Genomic DNA, 21,469 nt, shown 5'->3' with positions numbered 1-21,469 from the left:
CACAGACAAGGAAGACCCTTCGGAAGATCGTATGCCGGTCTCCTGCGTGACTCGCATCATTAAGCTCGACTGCATCGCACAAGCAGAGCCTCGTACTTTGGCCCGTCACCTACGAACTCTTGCTTCAATCGAACGATTGGCCACTCGACTCGATCTTCATAGCCGCCATGCTGGCACTGCCAATACCTTCGGAAACGAGATTCGTGCGCACCTTGTATGATGTTGATCGTACAAGACCTTCGCCGTTTGGGTGGAAGCGATGCACCAAGAAACCTCGTCGCTACATTCGAAGGATGGGGCTCGTTGAGTCTTTCTTCAACACCATGGCAACGCTGCACGAAGGACGAACCGACATCTTCTACCGCCTGCCTCTGAGCTGTTCTGCTCGCGTCTACGAACAGCTCACCCATCGTTTGCCGCTCGTCTGGGCGTTGATGTGCCGTCGGCATCCTCTCCTCAGCGCTCACGTCGACACCTTGACACCTGACGGTACCTCTCTGGACCCACAAGAGGCAGCGACAAGACGGCATACTGGCGAAGCAGCAGAAGACGGCTCGAGCTCCTTCGAGCCTCATTTCGTTTTTGACATGCCCGCATCTGCATCCGACTTGCTCGAACAAGCAACACAGCGACTCGTATGGCTTCCGGAAGCATGGCAAAAGGACTTACAGTCACCTTCAGGTACTAGTGCCACCGAATTGTCCGGCGATGATGCAGTTGTCACGTGGCTCGACACCTTTGTTTGGAACGGCAAGCGACGATTCCTCAGTCAATACTCTCCATTCGGCTTGGCCAGGCTCATCCTTCTTCCGCCATCGTTTTCCAGCAGAAGCGGAGACCAGGTCCACTTTGATTTGATACTGTGTACTGCTCATTGCATCTCAGATGGTCTCAGCATCTCGAGCCTTGCCGGCGAGCTGTTGCAGGTTCTCGCTTCTCCACAGTTGCCCGTGGACCTACCTCCACTCGTGACAGAGGCAGATGCTTCGGCAGATGTGACGGAAGCATCTCGAGCTAGGTACGAATCGGTCAGCGACGACATCAAGCAATGTCTGCTGAGCGGCCTCTTTGACTCTGCTCAGCCGAGAGCACAGGATAGAGGCGATGACGGGCTCCAAGAAGCTCACTTTGCGGCGCTTCTCCCCCCTTCGATAGAAGCTACGTATCCCGAGCTGTTACCTGTACAGTCTCAATCATCAGCGCAAGATTCTTCTCTTCCCAGCTCCCGACTTGCGAAGCTGCGTTGGTTCTGGACCATTCGGCGCGTCATCCGCCAGATCCGGGCAGCTGAAGCCGAGAAGGCAATTCTCTCAGACTTCAAAGCAAACCGCTCCGTCAAGGATGTCGAGGAGCCGTGGTGGGGAGCCCAGACCAGATGGTCGGTGGTGCGTCTATCAACCGAGGATACATCTGCCCTGACGCAGTTTTCCAAGCGAAAGGGGGTCAGAGTCGGTTCGCTGCTTTACGCTGTGGCAGCTTGTGCGCTCAACACGCTCGAGAACAAGCACATGCCTCCCGGCAGTCGCCCCGAGCAGCCAACAGCCACGGTGATGGGCTTTCCCTTCTCCGTGCGAAGGTTCCTCGACGCTCGTGCGGCCGTGGACACATTGCAACCTGTCGACGCTCAGGATCCGTTGATGGACCCCTCGAGTCTCGGAGTGAAGCTTGGCTTCAACGGCGTCTCGCTTCCACCTGCAGACGTGTTTTCTCTGCCAGAAATGCCGTCGACCAATGCTGTACGGCTGAGCGCGTTTCAGGCCGCCCAGTTGTGGCAGACGGCCCGACAAGTGCAAAGGCAGTTCAACAGCATCTTTCAGGAGCCTCGCTTCATGCACGCAGATGGGTTTTTGACGGGTCTCGAACGTGAGACGCGCTTCCGTCGAAACGGTGTAAAGGACGTCTTTGAGGTGTTCAAGGATGATGACGAGGCCGAGGAGGTGGCGGGTCAGGACGAGCGTCGGCCAGGTCTGACCAAGAAGAATATGCAGGGCCCTGGGTCTTCTCTCAACTTCAGTATGGTCGGGCTGCTGGATCCTGTGCTACCATCACAGCTTACGTTGCCTTTTGCGGGGCCGCAAAGCGAGGGTGCTGCAACCCTCCAAGTGCGCGAGAACCTGATGTTTGGCGTTCGGACCAGAGCAGGCGAAGCATTCGGAACATCGTTCACTTTCCGCGGACAGCTCAATCTGGAACTTGGTCATGATACAGTGGTATGGGATACGGTAAAGATAGAAGAGTATCTGGCATTGATGAAGGGCATCATCGAGGCGCTTGTCGCCTTTGAACAGGGTCGTTGACGTTGACGATGATCATGGCGACTCGAATTCTTCTAGAAATGTGATTTTTGAAAGGTGTAACATCTTGACTCGCCCCAAAATTTGGCTGATCGGTCCGTGCGATTGGAAATGAGCAGAGTGGAGCTGACGAGCGCCTTTTCGAGAAACGCAACCAACTGACGCGGCTTGCGCCATGGCCATTGGACACTTTGCATCTCCAACACCATCTCCGCTCTTGCCATCGTCGTCCATTCTCGTTTACCAACATCGACGACGTGTTGCAAGTCTCGTATCACTGGACCTTTTCCATCGCTCGTTACACTCGGCATACACTCCCAGCAACCATGTCGCTCTTTGGAACCTTCCCCGGCTCATCACGCGGGCCAGCGCATACGGCGGCGCCCAAGGACCACGTTGTCGGTCACCAGTTCTCACCATACGACTCGAACGGTGGCAGTATCGCTGCTGTCTGCGGTACCGACTTCTGCGTCATCGCCTCCGACACTCGTCAAAGCACCGGCTACAACATTCAAACTCGCTACAAGCCCAAGGTGTTCCGACTGAACGACAAGGCGACGCTCGCCACCAACGGGTTTGCCGCCGATGCGGAGGCGCTCGTGTCGCACGTTCGTCAGAGGCTCGAAATGTATCGTCACGCGCACGGACGATCCATGCCTCTGCACTCGATCGCACGCATGATCTCCACCATTCTCTACGGCAAGCGTTTCTTCCCGTACTACGTGTACAACATCCTCGGCGGCTTGGACGAGGAGGGCAAAGGCGCCGTCTACTCCTTCGACCCCGTCGGAAGTTACGAGAGGGAATTCTGTAGAGCTGCAGGTGCCGCACAGTCGCTCATCCAGCCGTTCTTCGACAACCAGATCATGTTCAGGAACCAAACTTCCACCCCGGAGAGGACAGTCCCCACACCAGGTCAGATGACCTTGCCCGAGGTGTTGAAGATCGTAGTCGACTCGTTCACTTCGGCTACAGAGAGGCATATCGAGGTGGGCGATGGGTTGGAAGTGTTTGTCGTTCGTACGCCTGTCGAGGCAGGGGCACAGGGAGGCGAGGCGAAGGGCGCCGCTGCGGTGGATCTGAACAGTTTGCCATCGGATGTACCTTTCAGCGTGGCCGAGGCTGTAGGCGGAGAGGACGAGCAGCAGGAGGGTGCTGTCATGGTCATTAGGCGCGAGCTCAAGAAGGATTAGGCACTCATTGTGTAGCGGGCTCGTGTCGGTCTTAATCGTGAAGTCATTCTTTATGATCAGACAGTTTGTGATTGCTCGTGCGTCGACGCTTTGAAGGTGAAGTGTGTATTGAACTTCAGACAGCTTTCTAGAGCGCTTCCTCATGTCCTCCGTGCTCCTCGTCCACTGAAGCGACCGGCAAGCTAGGCTGGACGATAAACGCATCCGCCAAACCAGCTACGGGCTTCAACAGTCCAGCCTGGACCCAGAACTCGAGCGCATCCCTTGCGTCCTTCTCCCTCTGCAGGTTGAGCTCCTCCATCACGTCTGTCAGCGTGACGACGTTGGCGCCGCCCGCAGATGCAGCGTCGGCAGCGTTCGCGGTTCGACCCTTGCACCTCGAGATCACTTCGAGCGTGGACGCCTGGATCAAGCTGCACTCGACCGAGATGTTTTCACCCGAGTCGAGCTCGACGTCGAGTTCGACGGTTCCGAGGTGGTTCAACCAGTGCAGTTTGCGCATCGCTTTGGTCTGGCAGAACGTCTTACCGTATTCTTCCTGGGCGTGACGGAACAGCGGTGGGAGAGTGAATTCTGCTACGCTGCCGGGTGTTCCGGCGGGGGCACCTGCGCCACCAGCGACAGCGGTCGCAGCGTTCGGTCCGGCGGCTGCACCGGTACCCGGCTTGATCGTGGGTTCCGGCCAGAACTGACGAGAGACGATCAACGGGTGCAATTTCGAGATCATCCCTTCCACCGCAGATGTCGACGGCGCCGGAACCGCAGCCTGCCTCCTCCGTTGATGCACCTCGCTATCGACGCGTCTCGACTCGGTGACGTCTCCGAGCATGACATCGCACTTGCCCATGTTCTTCTCTCCGAATCGCTTCTTGAGGATCATGTTGTTGCGATACTCTTTCATCGCTTTGTATCCTTTCACCTGCACCAGCTGGTCCGCCATGCTCTTTTCGAGTGCGGCGATGAATCCGCTGCGATCGTCAAAGATGCTCGTGAGCATCGAGATGATGTCCTTGGACGTCGACATGCGGTATCCGCTGCCTGCTTCGACCGGTTTAGGCACCCAGCTCGGATCGTCCCAATCCTCCTCGGAGGATGCATCGCTGTCGGAAGCGTAAGAGCTGCTTGCAGCACGTCTTGGATGTGCACCTCGACGCTTGTGGCTACGCTTGCCACCATTTGTTCCAGCAGAAGCAGCAGCGTGCGTTTGAAGCGATCGTCGAGGTCGACGTTTCCGTTTTGTCTCCACTTGCTCTTCCTGTTGTTGTTCTTCTTGATCCGCGCGTTCTAATTCGTCCTTGAGCAGCGTGAAATCCGGATCGTCTCCCAACATGGACGCTACGATCACCAACACTGTATCCTTCCTCGCGCGCAGATACCTCCGCAAGGGCGAAACAACACGCGATAGGACCACGCCTGTCGGATCCATCTCCCTCAACGAGCGAACGAGATGGACGTACATCTGAATGATGTCGCGAGTATGGGCACCTGGATGCAAGAGTCGCATGTGGAGAGACTCGGAGAACGTCTTGGCGACTCTCAGCCTCTGATCTGCGTTTTGCAGACTCAGCCGCAGGTCCTCCAGCGCCGCCGATGACTCGGGGTACAAGGCAACCAGGTCGAACAGCTGCCCTGCGCGGGTAAGGCATAGCGCTTTGTCCAGTTGGTAGTCGAGTCGGCTCTTCCAAGCGTCCTCGTCTGCGCTTTCGGTGTCCACGACCTTTTGTTTCGCCTCCGGAAAAGCGTCATCGGCTCGCAAGCACTGTCGAATGGCAGCAAAGCGTGGCTTTACCTCATCGTCGAGCCACTGCTGCAGCACGGGTCGAGCAGCAGATTCGAGCGGTAGTACAGAGTCCTGCGGTCGTACGTCGGCAGCATCAACCACGGCGCGAACTTTGCGCGTGATCTCGCAATGCATGACCCGAGTGAGCAGGATCATGGCTGGCGTGGCAAGACCCGCAATGTTGAGGTGGGCCACGAATGTTGTTGGCAGGTCCAGGTGTTCGGGGTCGACCACGAGCTGCTCGAGATGGGAGCGGAGCGATTCAGCAGCAGTATGATCGAACAGGGAGCGTATGTATGCTTGCAGTGATTGGCTGAGTCGATTGCGGTCATCAGAGGTGCCGGAAAAGATGGATGTGTCGGCATAGGGGGAGAGCCAGGCTCGGAACCACAGGGACAGTTTGAGCAGCGCTCCTGGCAGATCGTCGCTCAGCGCCGAACACGATGCTCGACTAGCATCTCGAATGGTCAAGCCATATTCGTATGCCATTTCTTGAAGCTTTTCGAGACACCGATCAACATAGTGATGAGATAGAGCGAAGAGGGCAGGATTTGGCGAAGAAAGGTCGATCTTTGAGCTAGATGGCATCGACGCACCGCTGCCGAGAAGAGCATGCAGTGCATCGCTGGCTTCCGTATCCAGCTTGAAGACCTCTGTCTTCTCGTCGAAGAAGCGGCATTCTGATGGCGCTGCTGGCTCGAAGTACTGCGTCAAGAGAGTGTACGCATTTGATGATGGGAGTGGACCCGAGGCTGCATTGTGTACAGATTGGTGGTCATGCGCGGCAGTCAAGCTGTCCAGTGCTTGCTGCCACGCTTGCGTGAGCGACATTGCAGCCGAATCAACGACGCCGCTCGGGATGATAATGGGTATCGTGAGGCAGAGGTGGACGAGGGTACGAGGGTGTTGGTGTCACGAGCTCGAGAACAACACTTCCAACACGAGTCGCTCAGCCTGGATCGGGTGGGACGCGACTCAGAGACGCAGGATCGTGGCGCAATCGGGCCCGATAGAAAGATGAGAAGGAAGATTTCGAACAAACTTGCTCCACAATACTTTCTGCATCATCATCGACAACGACGACGATCACTACCACTTCAGTTCACCAGAGTCGCAAGGATGGTGAGTATAGATACATGCTGCTGACGTGGCAAGCGTAGCTGTCAAATGTCATGACTGACGACGTCTCGCTTTGTCTCCCACTTCGCACTCCCTACAGTCAAGGGTCGAGCTGCTCAACGCCGGAGGCTTCCGAGTCGACGGGCGCAAGCAGTACGAACTCAGATCCATCGCCATCCAGCTCGGAGGCTCCCAAGACACCTCCGCCGACGGTTCCGCTCAAATCACACAGGGACTCACCATCGTATCAGCAACCGTCTTTGGTCCACGAGAAGCTCGCACCGGAGCCAACGTCATCCACGATCGCGCCTCGGTCAACGTCGAAGTATCACTAGCACCCTGGGGATCGATGGAACGCCGACGACGCAATCGAGGCGATCGTCGACTCCTCGAGTTCGCCAGCTCCATCAAGTCCACCTTCGAGCCCGTCATCCACACCCACCTCTACCCACGCTCGCAGATCGACATCTTCGTCCAAGTACATCAGCAGGATGGAGGTGTACTACCGGCGGCGATCAATGCATCTACGCTGGCGCTTTTGGATGCGGGCATTGCGATGCAGGACTTTGTCTCTGGTGTGTCGTGCGGGATCCATTCGACGTCGGCGATGCTGGATCTGAGCAATACGGAGGAGCAGGATCTGCCCCACGTCACGGTAGCGGTGTTGCCACGGACGAAGCAGGTCACGCTGGCCTCGCTCGAGACGAGGTTACATGTAGAAAGGTTCGAGCAGATCTTTACGCTGGCGATCGAGGCGGCAGCGGTATTGCATAACGAGATGGAGATGGCGGTGAGGGATAGGACAAAGACGTTGGTGCAGGCTATGACGGGCAAGACGGTAGAATCGACCTCGGTGGTCGATCATGACGATGACGGCGAGCTCGATGGACGCAACCACGACGACATGACGCTCGCGTGAACCTTCTGACACGGAAGCAAGATGTGGCTATTCCCAGCAAACTTTGTACTTGTACCGAATCCATTCCCATTCACTTTCGTCCTCGCTTGTTGAATGCACTTGAGTGCATCCTTCCGCGGCTTTGCAGATAGCTCGACCTTTCATTTGCTCCAACACTCTTCACCCGAAGCTCTATTCACCACGTCTCAGACGGCAGCTGCAACACAATCCCCTCGCCGCCCTGGCTTGTGGACATCCTGATTGAACATTCCAAGGCAATTCCAGTATATACAAATCTGTACACTACTCTACAACTTGGGCTTCGTGTTGGCAGCCTTCATCTCTGCGAAGCGCTTCTTAGCAGCATCCTTGACGATGGCCTTGTCCACCTTTCCATTTGCATTCCTCTCCAACGGTTCGTCCCTGATCCAGACGAAATCAGGAACCTCGTGCTTGGGCAAGTACTTTCTCGCCACCGCCAGTACGTCCTCTTCCGTCGGTCTGTTTTGCTTCTGATACTCTACGCGGGGCACGCAGACCACGCCGACGGTCTCGCCGAATCTGTCGTCCGGAATAGGAACAGCGGCGCAATCGATGATCCTCCTTTCCGCATAGATGGCGGTTTCCACCTCGGTACCGCTGATGTTCTCACCGCCACGGATGATGATGTGTTTGGAACGATCCATGACGTAGATGAAACCGTCGTCTTCTTTGCGACCGAGATCACCGGTTCTGAAGTATCCGTCCTTGGTGAAGGCTTCCTCGGTGGCGGATTTCTTGCCCCAGTAGCCGAGCGCGACGTTGGGACCACGGATCCAGATCTCACCCGATTTGCCGTTGGCGACTTCGGTGAGTGTGTCCGGGTCGATGATGCGGATGTCGTTGGTAGGGGGTGGTCGACCGGCAGAGGTGGGTCGAGCCGCGTAATCGTCGCTGGCTAGTCCGGCGGCTGCACCGTTGACTTCGGTGCTTCCGTAGCCTTGACCGATGAGCATCGAGGGGGCTTTCTGACGTGATTCTTCGGGAAGCTCTTTGGCGCTGGATGATCCGCCGTGGGAGAGGCCTTGGACGGATGGGAGATCGTGTTTGCTCAGAACGATCTCGCGCACCATGAATCCGATACCGAGGACGATTTGGATCGAATGCTGCTGAATGAGTTTGGCTGCGGCGTCGACGTCGTACTTGGGGAGAAGGGCAATCTTGTTGCCCTTCATGACCGAGGGGCAGAGACCGGATTGGATGCCGGTGGAGTGGAAGAGTGGAATGAGGAAGATGATCGAGGGTTGTTCGTCGTCTGGCTGCGGCACGGGTGGTGCGAGTCCACGACGGACGTAAGCGCGAGCCATGCTGAACGCCGAATTCGGTCCGGCGGAGAGGAACTGTCGCTGCGTAGCCGCAACACCCTTCGGTTTGCCCGTGGTGCCCGAAGTGTACAGGACGGAAGCCATGTCCTCGGGTTGGATGTCAACCTTGGGAATCGCATCTGCGCCCGATCCTACGGAGGCGTACTTGCGATCCAGCTCGGAAGCGTCAAACACCTTGTCGCCGCCTTTGCCGTTCGCCCACTCCCTCTCGTTCTCCTTTACAACCCCGGCAAAAGCCCTGGGAAACACGGCAACACCACTCAACCCACCATGGGCTCCCGGAGTGCAACCAAAGTCGTCCACACACTCGTCGCCCGCCTTTGTGAAGAGCTTCTGGACGAGATCCTCCTCCGCATCCCTCATCCTCCTGTACCTTTCCACGTCCAACAGTGCAGCTTTGCAACCGACGTCTCTGATGCAATCGTACATCGCTTTGCCCGGCAAGAATGCATTCACCAGAGCGGGCACTGCACCCAACAGATGAATCGCAAAGAAGCCGATCACGAACTCCACGTGGTTCCTACCCACCACGGCCACTCTGTCGCCCTTTGCTACGCCGAACTGTCTCGACAACCAGCTCGCAGCCAGCACGACACGTTTGTGAACATCACCGTATGTGTAGGTTTCGCCTTCGGCGACGATGAACGTGCGATCGGTATGAGTGGTAGCGGCAAACATCCATAGGTCTCGGACCGAGGCGGGCAGCTGCTTCCAGACGGTAGTGAGTCGTCCGTGGAGGAACTTGACTTCAGTCTCGAGGACCGAGCCGGGTGCGGTGAGGAGCGCATCCACCTTTTCGAACGGTACGAGAGTGGACTGAGCTCGATCTCCCGTAAAGTCTTTAGGGATGGATCGCTTTTCGCCGCCGGTCGGAGGTGTGAGCGGGACAGAACTCATTTTGGACCGAAGACGGTTAGGATTGAAGTTTGGGGGAGAGGGGAGAAGGATGGAGGTTGATACGCCCGCCGTTGCCCGCGTGACCAAGGTGGTTCCGATTGGTGGTGGCTGAGTCGAGATGAAGGTCGTGTACAGCAAGTTTCCGTTCTAGCAGGGCGGCGGAACTGATGGAACGGACGAGATGATGGAAGCGGGTCGGGACGAAAGACCGACACGGGATGGGGCGATTGGAGCAGTCATTCGATAGGTCTCTCGTCCACACTCGACGGCAGACAGCCACTCCACTGGAGGAGCATCCCCATGAGGGGAAAGCGGTTTCGGCAGCACGGCAAAGTGGCTGGAGCGGACAGCGAGGCCAGTGTTACCGGCAGGCCGGAGGAAGCAAGAGAGCGGTGGAGGAACAGCTGTGCGGGGTCTGAAGCGAGACACAATACAGTGGATCGAGTTTTGCGGGGGAAATAGAAAGTGAACCCAACCGAGAGAACGAGAGAAGAGGAGAGAGACAGAGACAGAGAGACAGAGGAAAGAGAGACGGTCTGCGCGCAGCCACAAGAGGCTAAACGCCCAATCGCCGCGGAAACCGGAGTGCCGGTTGCTGTTCGAAATCTCCTCTCGCACTGCAGTCTTAAGAAAAGGAGAACCGCGGGATTGCTCCGTATGTACATCGCAACCCCGTGCACCGCAACTCACACTTTCGATGGCAGAGGCTTACCGGCAAAGCCTTCCCACCGACGACTTACAAGCACGGAAAAGGCGGAGAGTTCCGCTCCAATATCAATACAGGCGCAGAAGCCCATGCAATTCGAAAACTGCGGGGCGGAATGCTCTCCTCTTTGGCGTGCCCAGCTGCCGACTTCTCGAGCACTGATGCGAAAGCAGCAACAACCACGCAGCCAATGCACAGTCCGAAATTCTGAATTGAATGGAAATTCATAATTTACGGTTATTCTCCGGTTTCTTCGGTAAAACAAATGACCGACTCACCGGCTGTTGTTTGAAGCTTCGATGCTTCTATCCTAAGTCCATCTCTGACAGACACTCAATGAGAAGGCCTTTCTGATAACCACAGAGAATCTTGACACACATTCTCGCATCAGCGCTGTAAAATTAGAACGGAGCAGTACAAGAGCCCATAGCTGGAAGCAAGCAAAGTAAACGAGTGTTGGGCAAGGAGCGTGTGGCGCAGGTGTGCTGCCGAGGATTCTCTCGTGGAGTGGGTATTCTGAGGTTGGAACATGAGTTCGGTCGCGGCGCTACATTCTCTCCATGATTCTCTCTCAGATGGCGATCGTTTCGCTGTCGTTGATCAGCGGACCATCTGGGCAAAGCCCGATCTGGTTTCCGTTGCCGTCCTTGATGCAAAGGTGTTGCTTGTCTCCCAGCAGAGCTGGAACATCCAGCTGTGGCAGTTGAGCCGAGTTGAGCAGCGGCAGCAGGTCAGTTGGTTGTGGCAGAGCGGGCAACTTCAACACCGATGTGACGCCGCCGATCACCGAAGTCACCTCCGACACGACATCGCTCGGCTGTGGCAGAGCATTGGCCAAGATCGAAAGAGGGTTGATCACTCCTGTCGTCGGCAACGTCGGAAGTGTGGGTGTCGACGTCATGGTCACATCCAAACCTGCATCGTTCTTCGTCACGAAAACGACCGGAGTGGGTGTTGGCGCAGCAGCAGCGATGGAAGCGAGTGCCGAGCTGAACTCGCTCTGGATCTGCTCCAAGTTCTTCACCAGCATGGTGGGGACGGCGTTGAGTGCTCCTTGCGCCAGCTGTGCAAGCGCATCAGCCTCGGGTGGTGGTGTGGGAAGCGGGACGTTGACACCGAGAGACATGGTCACGTCGGGAAGCAAGTCTTGCACGCCAGTAGGCAGCGACAGCGAAGGGATTGTGGTGGGGATCAAGCTCGTGACTCCATCGACCACCGAGGTGATGATGCTCACGAGCTCACTTGCCACAGGCGGGATGGTCGGTGTAGGTACCAGTCCGCCGAGGTCGAGAGAGGGGATGGTGGGTGATGCCTCGAGAGACAAAGCCATCATGAGTCGCTTTTCCAGAGGTGCGGCTGACGTTGACGAGATGGCCAGAGCCGCCACCAATGCCGTCGTGGAGCCTGCGAGCAATGCTGCCTTCATTTTTCGTGATGGTATTCGGTGAGTCAATCGAGTCTGTGATATGAGGGGTGGGCCTTCTTCGAGCTGGGACTTGGAACAATAGTGAGAGGATGGGACTAGGGGACGGATATGGTAAGGGAAAAACAGTGGGGAAGCAAAAGCATGTGATGTAGACCAACATTTCCTTATGTACCACCGTAGGATGGTACGCGGCTCTGACGCTTGCGACCGCCTCTACTTAGTTAGCTCACAAGTTGTTCGGTGTCTCCGTTTGTGGGCTTCAACTTCATCGGACATTCGTCCTACTGTTCCGGACCGACCTGTTTTCCCGGCGAGCAGTCACTCACTCGGTTGCAATGTCCAAGCAGCGCTCCTTTCCTATCCAGGTGCCAGCCCGCAAGAACATTGGCAATGTTTCGAACAGTGTCTCAGAGGATCTCCGCAAGACTCGATAGTTCTTGATCGCGGTAGCATCTTCCGACAGGCTCGCTTAGAGGCAAACGTCCGTCTTGTGGGGCTGGTCACATTGGCCCTGAGCCATACATCCGGGGCGATGTTCTCGTCGCTTTCTCCGCCAACATCCGTGACATTGGTCAGGCGCTCGCATTGGCGTGGATGCGCACCGAAGGATGAGATAGAGTATGAAGCTTGGCACATGTCACTTGTTTGTGTTCAAAGAAGCTCTCGAGTGGCGTCCTCTGCAGCCAAGCCGATGCACAATTTGACATTCCTCGAAAATTCGGCTTCGGTTTCCGTCGCCGCGGCGGCGCGTGTTCGCGCGTCTGGTGATCTCACCGCCGTTCCTACTTGACTCTCCCGATCGGTCGGGTACAGTAGTCGATCGACCTCAACCAGTATACCCTGCGCAGTATGCATAGACCCGCTGCTCTGTTTGGCAACGTCTCACAATTGCTAGAAGTGAATAGTGTAGGAGTGCACGTGATGGATCGGACGTGTATCGCTTTGGCGACCACGATCAATGAGCAAGCAAAAGTTATCCGATCGACCACAACGCTAGTCCGGAATTTCCTGCTGTAGGCAAATATGTGAACAAAAATTGAGGCCACAGAAAGAACGGCAAAAAACGAGGGGGCCAACCCGGAATCGAACCGGGGACCTCTGTCAACTTAGTGCAACCTCTGGAAGGAGGTGAAAGCCCTAAGACAGCATAATAAGCCACTATACGATTGGCCCGCTTACGTGTCGGACGATTTTGGCATTGCACATATAATTCCAATTTTACACAATTCCAATGACCTTACTAATCCTTGGTCGTCTCTGTGCTTTTCCCAAGCATCTTGAGCCGAGGTCTCGGAAGCGAGCATCGGTCCGGTTGCCGTTATGTCTAGCCCATCGGTCAATTGAAGGCCTACGGACCGACGCGACGCCTGCAGTCACGAGATCGTGTGCAAACGGCGCGGCAGTTAGCATTCAGTGCAGAAGTTGATGGAGACGAGGCGGTTGTGCGTCCGATTCTTAGGGTCGGGCTTCGAATCTCAATTAGCCGCCGAACAGATCTGCGTGCGCCCTCCTGTCCGACATCGTCGTTTGGTTGGGTGAGCGTGCCTCCTCCTTTGTGGCGGCTTAGTGTACAATGATCAGAGCTGCATTTCCGCCTTGCTATCGCCAAGCTAAATTCTGATGAGATGCACCAAATTGCAGGGTGGCAACCAGCCAATGAGCTGGCGTTTGCTTCTAGGTTGCACGAAAGGTTGCTTGATTTGACCGTATGGATAGCAGTCGAAGCTTCCATGGCGACACAAGTCACATCGTTGATGTGCAAAAACAATTCCTCAGTTGTCATGGAGACGTGTCCTCGTCACACCCAAAGCTAGCCGTTTTCGTCGACTCCAGAAGACTGCAACGAATACAAATCACTTTGCGGAGGCATACAGAGAGCGTGCGAACGTTGCTGTCGTACGGTCTCTACTGCATTGCAACCGCATGGGCGTTGACAAGGAATCTCAGATCTGCCTCAGTTGAGACAAACATGAACCAGGATTCATGCCAAATCGGTCCATCCGTAGCCTCGATGGCCGGCGATCTTCGTAGATCCCTTCTTGCGAATCGACCGACCGGCCTGCCTTTTCTGCTGTGGCTCATCGGACCGCATGGCACAGTCTTGCCTGCAGAACAAAAGGCTGCGATGACAGGGGGCTGTCGCTGCGGCCGACCTCATGGTCAGTGAACTGCCACGGACGTGTTTGACCCCTCGTCGTTAAGTGAGACATCGGACCAGCGTCAAGACTCGTGCCCCCCGGAATTCATGGGGGGTCGCAAAGAAAATCCCATGAGCCATGCTTAGCCGAGACCACAAAGGTGCATGTCGCAGTGAGAGAAAACAAGCTAATGCCTAAGCGAGGCTGATATCGAACGACCATCTCGACGAATCGACCGAAATTTGGCCTCATCTTCGAGCTACTCGCATGTCGACTAATATAGAGCTTGAGCGTTAGCTTACTAAGATGGTCAGATGCCGACTCCGATTTCTGCACATGCTATCCGTAGCCCCGCTGGCGAGCATGTGTGCTTGCGTCGACGTCTATCTGACGCTCGTGCAGAGCAAGCGAGGATGGCCGACCAGAGGCCGCATTACCGTAGTGCTGACTCAGTTCGCTTGGCGCGTCGCTTGTGCAACAGTGACAGCAACGATGACACGAGCTCCCAGTGGCGGTGATGATGCAGACACCGACGTGCGACGGAGCCAAAGTATGTGCTACGCCTCGAGTTTTCGTCCTAAGACCGTAGCGGCCGAGACTAGCGCACCTGGACAGTCGGGTAGGAGACCGCTACCGGTGGTGAACATTATGTCCACGTCAAGGAGTGACAAACCGAAGCGAAGCGTCGATCGAGTTCCCACGCGAACGTCTCTCGATGACCGGCAACAGCGAGCTTAGATCGAGTCGAACGACCAACGCTTATCTGACCGGATCTCGCGCGTCTCCATGAGGGGATCGCCGGACCGACTTGCGCCCAATAGGGGGACGGCGAGAGCGGCCGTGGCGTTCTCACGTCGCCCGTCCATCCGAGCCGCACCACTTCGAGCCGATGCGTGGCTGAGACGGAGCTCGTACGATGCAAGCGAGGTGACGATGCAGAACGTCTGCAGTGACTGGCAGCTGGTCTAAGCTGGGTCTCAAATCGAGAGAATTAAATAAGAATGAAACATTTGCGAACAGTCAAGGATCGCCGCATGTCCCGCTTGAGGTTGCACTCCTCTTGAGTTTTGGACAGTCTGAGATCGTGTTACAGTGGTCATACACTACAGCTGTACAGAGCAATAAAGAAATTCTTACACCGACTCGCTTTGCGGTAACGTGGGGATGCGACTCGAGCACCGTTGCCACGATGCTCATGGGCACAACGAAGAAAAAGCAAAAGGGTCCGAGGCAAGTATTTTGACGCGGTATCGTCCTTTGTCTCCCAACGATGCTCCAATGTCACAGGACTTTGACTTCTTTGCACCGACCAAGGAGCCCACAGATGATCAAGTCAGTCAACGGCTCGATGCGACTGGACTACGCTGGAAGCATAGCGTCGGAACTGTTGCAGCATTACGAGTTGAGAGATCCATCGAATGGCAACTTGAGACGTCAAAAGATGTAAATGAAAATGAATACAGTGTATTTCCTTTATTTAAAAAAATGGAAAGGGCGGTGCTTGATTTCCACAGCAGTTCAACAAACAGGACCCTCTTTTTTCGCTGTGTCTTCTTTTCCTTCCTCTGCTCCTTCTTCTGCTTCTCCTGCTTCTACTCCGGCGAGAGACTTACCGAGAAGAAGCAGCTTGCAAAACCGCCGATGTCTTGCCTCTCGCTGCCTGCCGCACGCATATCATTTGCATGGACGGCGCGTATCACGGCGAAGCCCCTCCTTGTGTCACTTTTTAAGCTGCAAACTTTTTTCCGCTTCTTCTTCTGGCTCGATATCCACCTCGGCTGCGAGCGAATTAGGGCTTGACAGACAGATGAAGCGCCTGGACGAGCAATCAGCCGATTGTCCCAATCTGAAAAATAGAGTGTGGTACAATGGCAACTGTGCAACAGCATTGTGAGCAATGGTGCGTGTCACCGTGCGACAAATAAGCGCCTTTGCACCATCTGCACGGCTCTGCCCGCTTCCACGCTACAGATTACTGTATCGAGAAAGACGACGACAGCGATTAGTGTCACTGTAGATGCAACAGTACAGCAGGCCCTTTCATCAAACGTTTGCTCTTTGTCGCCTCTCTCATCCGTGCGCGTTCTCAACCGTTCGCGATCCTCTCCCTCGGCACGTCTGATTCACGGGTCTGATTTGGACTACATCTGGGTCGCGTTCAATCTTTGTTCACCACCATCGTCACCATCCGTCCTTGTCCCCTTCGCAACTCATCTCCAACCGTAGCGTGGCCCGGCTAACAGGCTGTACTGTACTGCACGCTTCCGTGCTCCAATACACGCGCTCTCTGCTCCGTACAGTTTGCGGCCATCGTGCTCACGTCCTGCCCGACTTCGTATCGGAGATCGTTGAGCAAAAACGATAAATCCCCACACACAATTCCTCGGCACTCAGCAGCTCATCCCCGCCCACTCGCATCGTTGTCCAAAGTTGGGGCTCATACATCTTGCCGCACCATCCTATCCTCTCTGCTTAACCTCGCAACCGCAACAGTCCCGTCCATCCATCTCGACTCGGCGCTCGCTTGCGATGCATCGGTAGGCATTGCGCCCACTTGACTTATACTCAGACTTTCACTCTCAGGTGCAGCCTAAGGCGCATTGTAGGCGATCAGCACGCCACGGACACATTCTTCGCAGAGATCGGCAGCGGTTCCCTTCAAAAGCCCTATTACGAATTTCTTCCACTCCTATGGACGTCACCCACAATGCATCCGTCCATCGCAAACCTCTCTTCGCGCCTGCACCTGTGCGGCGGGGACGTGCCGCCTCCGCTCGTGGGCGCTTCTGCCACCCTCGTCGAGCCATCGCATCTTGGACAGGGCAAAGGCGCGCAGGTCTACCTCTTCGGTGGCCGCCTCGTCAGCAGCCGTCGCATGGTCAACACGCTCTACGTTCTCGGCCTCGACGAGATGAGATGGTCGAGATTGACTCCGGCTACTAAGCCTCAAACCGGCGCAACCGAGCCAACGTCCCAACAGCCGCAGCCGCGTTACTTCCATTCGGCCGATCTGTGGCAGGACAAGATCGTCTTTTTTGGCGGCATGGGCTACTCGCAGCGACCACAAGACTCGGCCGCGGGGACACTTGCCGAAGAGCTCTGCGTCCTCGACGAGCTGCTGGCCTTTGATCTCACCGCCCAGCAGTGGGACTACAGCTTTGATGTAGCCTCGCAACGCGCCTCTCGATCGGAGCCATCCTCGAGCTCGCAGCCCGACAGTGCCCAGCCGGCTCCTCGTTACGCCCATCTTTCCTCCCTCTCCGGCGACACGCTCTCCATCATCGGAGGCCAGAACCTCGCCAACCAGTACGTCGAATCCATCAATCTCTTCAGCCTCTCGCAAAACAGATGGATTGGCGCTCAGCGCTTCCGAAAGCAATGCGGTAGCTACCGGTCGCTGGCGGTCGGCGCCAAGTATCTCTACAAGGACGGCGAAAGGGCCAAATGCTACCCGCGTGCCAAAGACCCCTTGGACAGCGCCAGCAGCGACGCTGACGCTGCCGTCTCGAGTACTGCTCCACAAGGTCGTGCATCAGCGGAAAAGCCAGGCGGCACGGTCGAGCAGAATCCGCTTCCAATGAGCTGTCCTTCGGATCCGAGTCAACCTTTGCCCGTCCACCTGTACTCCAACTACAACTTCACCGACGTCCGCAGAGAACTCGAGGTGCTCACCGTTCGAGCCGACGCAGCCAGCATCACCGAGTCTGAAAAGACGCAGCTACGTGCTCGCAGCGGCTCGAACGCCTCCCAAGAGTCGGCGATCGACGTCGATGGACCGCTGACTCCGTCACAAGCCGATGCTGCCGGCGTCGGCGAGCTCATCTCCATGCAGGATCGCTCGAGCCACATGGGCGGTGTCACATTACCTCCTGGCCTTCGATTCCCTACGGGCGCCATCCTCGGACCCTACCTGCTCATCTCGGGCACCTACCTTGCCAACGCGACACAAAGTTTCTCCATCTGGGCTCTGCACCTGCCCACCATGGTGTGGTCCCGCATCGAATCCGGCTCGACTCTCTCTACGGGAAGCTGGAACCGCGCGCTCCTGTGGCCAGGCAAGAACCGTCTGATCGTCGTCGGTCACAAGGAGAGGGACCTCGTCAGCGACTACAACCATCGTCAGACCAACTGGGATCACGTCGTGGTACTCGAGCTCGAGGCGTGGGGCATCTATCAGCCTCCCATGTCGGCCTTCTCCGAACAGGCTGTCCAGCTCGGGCTCGACAAACTCGCAGCAACCGCACCGTCGGCCATGGCCTCAGCACAGGCGCTCGCGCGCGGTGCCGAAGCGGCGGCCGGCGCAAGCTCTTCCGATGCGTCGGCTCCCGAGACGCACAGGGATGCCGAGCGACAGAACGAGTCTCTCAACCTCGGCGGTCGCGGCGATTTTGAGATCGTCTGCTCGGACGGTGTTCGGATCGGCTGCGATCGGGCCATCCTTGAAGCGCGCTGGCCATGGTTCAGAGCCAAGATGGACGAGTTCCGAAGAAAGGCGAGACGCACTCTTCGTATCGCCTACCCAGCGCCGCAGGAACAGACTGGACTGGGTATGATTCCTGAAGACATTGCCGAGTTCCTCGCAGAAGACGACGAAGGTGACGCGGCGGCAGATCCGATCGTCGCTGACCCAGCCGGCAAAGACGGAGCGACGGATGTCAAGCAAAAGATTCGTGATCCGCGCTTTCAACCTCGTCACTTGCAGATCTCGGAGCCTTCTCCGGTGGTGCTAGCGCTACTCCAGTTCGTGTACACGTTGCGCATTTGCACGGCTCTGCAGCGACATCCTGCCGTGGTGTGCGCTCTGATGATCCTGGCCAAAACGTACAACATGGATCACCTCGCCGCCTGGGCGCGACATGCTGCCCACGTAGCTCTCGCAGACGATCTGCATCCCAAGACGTCGTCGACGCAGCAGCCGCGGCATGGTGATGTGCTCTCGCCATCCTCTTCAATCACACACGCTATCGATAGCTATGAAAGCAGTGGTCTTGATCTTTTCCGTCCTTCAGAATCGCTCGGCTTGCATCCCGAGGAGAGGCATCGGCTCGCCGTGTGCCTGTACGAGGCGGCTTCGCTCTGTGGCTGCGAAGGTCTGCAGATCCGCGCCCTGAGGGTGGTCATGGCCATCGCCCGTTGGCTGCAGAAGCACGGAGCCGGGCCTCAACCGGGAAGTGGCAGCGGGGCGGGACTCGAAAGGCAGGGACAGGGCCGCGGCGAGGGCGCAACGCGCGATCGATCTGGCTCCCATTCTCAGCATGGCTCTGGCACCAATGGTGCGGGCTCAACTCAGTCTGGCGCCACTCAGTTCCGTTCTGGCGCCGCTACCAGCTATCGCACAGCCAACGGCGGCGTTCCGAGCGCCGGTCCTTCGCCTACGCTGCCCTTGCCTTCCCCGGTACCGTCCATGTCACGCGCCGGATCCGATGCCGCCAGCTCGCATGGCCCGTTGACGCCCAACTCGATTTACCAGAGTTTCCTGGACCGTCGGGGCGATTCTTTCTCGTCGTCCACCGACACTCCGGCCGCCGACAGTGCACTCGCCCGCCTCAGCGGGGCGATGGAATCGCTCGACGATCAGCCCAGCACGCAATTCCGCAAGGGGTCGTTTGGCAACAGCCTTCCTGGCAACAAGATGGAGAAGTACAGCATGACCATGGCGTCGCTCGATGCTGCCAATCGCAACAGTAGCGCGACCATCTCGCCTCTGGCACCGGCCACGAGCGATGTTGAAGCAGAGCTTGCGCCAGCGTTCAGCTCGACTCGAAATCGATTCAGCTTGTTTGGGCGCAATACCACCTCGAACACGCCTGTCTTGTCGCAAGCGGAGAATACGCAACCTGTGCGCTCCGGAAGCTCGCTCGGCTTCCGCAGCTCGATGACGGGTGACGAGACGGTGCGCGCTCAGACCGGTGCGTCTCAAGGCGGTGCGTTGCTGGATCGACGCGCCAGCGCCAACGCACAGATGAACGCCGGCCCGAGTCAACTCTCGCCAACGATTTTGACGGGAGACGAGTGGTCAAGCCGATTCCATCTGCCTCGCCATTCCATCGCATCCCCTCGCGACGGCGCTGGAAAGAGCCCGGCTACTTCGGCACCGAACTCGCCTGCGTTGACGATGGATCCGAAGCGAAGTCACTTGCACGGATCTGCAGCTTCTTCGCCGGCGATCGAGCAGTTCGCCGTCAACTCGTACGGACCGCGATCAGAGCAAGAGCAGGTCTCGCGCTCCGCGTCGCAGCATAGCCTCTGCACGGACACGAGCGTGACGTCGGGTCTGCAACGAAGCACTTCAAGCGCTAGTCAGCACCAGCCGTCCACGCCGCTGGAGGGGATCGAGATCTCGAAAGAGGTGACGCACCTGTCGGCCAAGGAACTAGCTAAGCTGGACAAGGAAGAACGCAAACGAAGCGAGAAGGAGGAGAAGCAACGCAAGAAGGCGGAAAAAGCCGAATACAAGCGTCTGGCGGCCGAGGCCGTGTTTGGACCCAAGGGAAGCGCAGGACCTTCGCCAGCGTTGCCGACGAGCGACTTTGCCGAGTACACAAGAGGCACGCAGGTAGCGGGTGCAGGAAGTGGAGATGCGCCGTCGTCGCGCCGATCGTCTGAGCCGTCAGAGTCGCGATCCAGCACGAGCACAGCGAGCCCGCGAACCGGAAGCAGTCTGAAGACGGCGTACAGTCCACGCACGCCGGCTCCGACCGCGCCGCTGAAACGAGGCGAGTGGTCAGTGACGACGGCGACAAGCGGAGGGCCGTGGTTCAGCGCGCCTCCTCCAATGATGGCGCCGCCGACCTTCAAGAGCATGCCCAAGAGCAACAAGAGCTCGGCTTCGCTGGGCGGTCGAAGCTCGGGCAAGACGTGATTGATTTTGTAGAGAGAGCGCAATCATTGCGCAGCACAAGTAGCACAAATGATCAAAGTGACAATTGACAGAGAATTTGTCTCTGCGCCCGAGCAAAACGAGACGTGTTGGTGACATGCGATGAAAGACTTTTGTCCGGCTCAGGGCCCTGAATGTATCGAGAAACGAGCAGCACAGGCAAAGCCCGTGGCGAACGTCACCAGCAGCCGAGCAGACGCTGCGGCAGGAAGTGCACGACGAGAACGACTGCAGAAGCGAGCCCTGAAAAGAGCGGTACAGTAGCAAGCATTACAGTGGTGAGACAGCACACCCGCCATGCTACGGAATCGCACAGAGAGACCCAAGACAGACGTCCACGTTCTCAATTGAAACACCACTCTGGCGCTTATGCCGACCAAAAGTCAAAAAAAGGAAAAGAAAATGGCCGAACGTGGAGGGAACGTGGGGTGTGCCTCTGCAGATGGCGTACATCGCATCTCTTGCCGCTCGCACTGTCATCTGTCGAGGGAGAAGCAGAGCCAAAGGAGAACGGAGAACAAGAGCTATGCATGATCTGAGCTGCGAGATGAGGCGCAGAAGTCTTTATACGCGATCGTCCCGGTGGTCTGTTTGACCGGTGTGAAGTCGAAGTGTATCGACATTCCGCTCATGATTCCCACCGCGACCTCCTGTGCGCTTGGCCGTCCCGAGTGCCCTCGCATCGGGCGATCAACAGCTCACGACCAAGTCGTTGCTGAAGGTGATCCAATGCTTCAGAGCAGAGGTACGACGGCACCGCGGCGCGACGTTGGA

The 21,469-nt window shown here is 57.0% G+C and overlaps 11 protein-coding genes and 1 non-coding gene across 12 annotated transcripts; 7 read left to right on the top strand and 5 right to left on the bottom strand.

The window, feature by feature from the left end:
* Positions 1–167: 167 nt before the first annotated feature.
* PHSY_006594 (hypothetical protein) lies at positions 168–2,297 on the top strand (the record flags this gene model as incomplete). The annotated part of the gene is made up of 1 exon (XM_012337194.1): positions 168–2,297. One exon carries the CDS (start codon positions 168–170, stop codon positions 2,295–2,297), a length of 2,130 nt encoding a protein of 709 aa, XP_012192584.1.
* A 323-nt stretch (positions 2,298–2,620) lies between these two features.
* Positions 2,621–3,487, top strand: PHSY_006593 (hypothetical protein; the record flags this gene model as incomplete). The annotated part of the gene is made up of 1 exon (XM_012337193.1): positions 2,621–3,487. The coding sequence occupies one exon, from the start codon at positions 2,621–2,623 to the stop codon at positions 3,485–3,487; it is 867 nt and encodes a 288-aa protein (XP_012192583.1).
* A 127-nt stretch (positions 3,488–3,614) lies between these two features.
* On the bottom strand, positions 3,615–6,098 carry PHSY_006592 (hypothetical protein; the record flags this gene model as incomplete). Its single annotated transcript, XM_012337192.1, has 1 exon — positions 3,615–6,098. The coding sequence occupies one exon, from the start codon at positions 6,096–6,098 to the stop codon at positions 3,615–3,617; it is 2,484 nt and encodes an 827-aa protein (XP_012192582.1).
* A 186-nt stretch (positions 6,099–6,284) lies between these two features.
* Positions 6,285–7,305, top strand: PHSY_006591 (likely exosome component Ski6p; the record flags this gene model as incomplete). The annotated part of the gene is made up of 2 exons (XM_012337191.1): positions 6,285–6,389; positions 6,487–7,305. 2 exons carry the CDS (start codon positions 6,285–6,287, stop codon positions 7,303–7,305), a joined length of 924 nt encoding a protein of 307 aa, XP_012192581.1.
* A 287-nt stretch (positions 7,306–7,592) lies between these two features.
* On the bottom strand, positions 7,593–9,545 carry PHSY_006590 (4-coumarate-CoA ligase 2; the record flags this gene model as incomplete). Its single annotated transcript, XM_012337190.1, has 1 exon — positions 7,593–9,545. One exon carries the CDS (start codon positions 9,543–9,545, stop codon positions 7,593–7,595), a length of 1,953 nt encoding a protein of 650 aa, XP_012192580.1.
* A 147-nt stretch (positions 9,546–9,692) lies between these two features.
* PHSY_006589 (INO80-like protein) lies at positions 9,693–10,342 on the bottom strand (the record flags this gene model as incomplete). The annotated part of the gene is made up of 2 exons (XM_012337189.1): positions 9,693–9,960; positions 10,236–10,342. 2 exons carry the CDS (start codon positions 10,340–10,342, stop codon positions 9,693–9,695), a joined length of 375 nt encoding a protein of 124 aa, XP_012192579.1.
* A 480-nt stretch (positions 10,343–10,822) lies between these two features.
* On the bottom strand, positions 10,823–11,584 carry PHSY_006588 (hypothetical protein; the record flags this gene model as incomplete). Its single annotated transcript, XM_012337188.1, has 1 exon — positions 10,823–11,584. The coding sequence occupies one exon, from the start codon at positions 11,582–11,584 to the stop codon at positions 10,823–10,825; it is 762 nt and encodes a 253-aa protein (XP_012192578.1).
* A 56-nt stretch (positions 11,585–11,640) lies between these two features.
* Positions 11,641–12,111, top strand: PHSY_006587 (hypothetical protein; the record flags this gene model as incomplete). Its single annotated transcript, XM_012337187.1, has 2 exons — positions 11,641–11,695; positions 11,903–12,111. The coding sequence occupies 2 exons, from the start codon at positions 11,641–11,643 to the stop codon at positions 12,109–12,111; spliced, it is 264 nt and encodes an 87-aa protein (XP_012192577.1).
* Positions 12,112–12,745: 634 nt separating this feature from the next.
* Positions 12,746–12,850, bottom strand: PHSY_007661. The gene has a single exon. It is a non-coding gene; the product is annotated as a tRNA-Pro (tRNA).
* A 1,301-nt stretch (positions 12,851–14,151) lies between these two features.
* On the top strand, positions 14,152–14,553 carry PHSY_006586 (hypothetical protein; the record flags this gene model as incomplete). The annotated part of the gene is made up of 1 exon (XM_012337186.1): positions 14,152–14,553. The coding sequence occupies one exon, from the start codon at positions 14,152–14,154 to the stop codon at positions 14,551–14,553; it is 402 nt and encodes a 133-aa protein (XP_012192576.1).
* Positions 14,554–14,979: 426 nt separating this feature from the next.
* Positions 14,980–15,615, top strand: PHSY_006585 (hypothetical protein; the record flags this gene model as incomplete). The annotated part of the gene is made up of 1 exon (XM_012337185.1): positions 14,980–15,615. The coding sequence occupies one exon, from the start codon at positions 14,980–14,982 to the stop codon at positions 15,613–15,615; it is 636 nt and encodes a 211-aa protein (XP_012192575.1).
* Positions 15,616–16,522: 907 nt separating this feature from the next.
* On the top strand, positions 16,523–20,677 carry PHSY_006584 (regulatory protein ral2; the record flags this gene model as incomplete). The annotated part of the gene is made up of 1 exon (XM_012337184.1): positions 16,523–20,677. The coding sequence occupies one exon, from the start codon at positions 16,523–16,525 to the stop codon at positions 20,675–20,677; it is 4,155 nt and encodes a 1,384-aa protein (XP_012192574.1).
* Between the last annotated feature and the right edge of the window lie 792 nt (positions 20,678–21,469).

Source organism: Pseudozyma hubeiensis (assembly GCF_000403515.1).
Source record: "Pseudozyma hubeiensis SY62 DNA, scaffold: PHS59, whole genome shotgun sequence".
Classification (NCBI taxonomy): Eukaryota; Fungi; Basidiomycota; class Ustilaginomycetes; order Ustilaginales; family Ustilaginaceae; genus Pseudozyma; species Pseudozyma hubeiensis.
The sequence above is the reverse complement of the archived record's forward strand: the minus strand, read 5'-3'. Positions and strand labels throughout refer to the sequence as shown.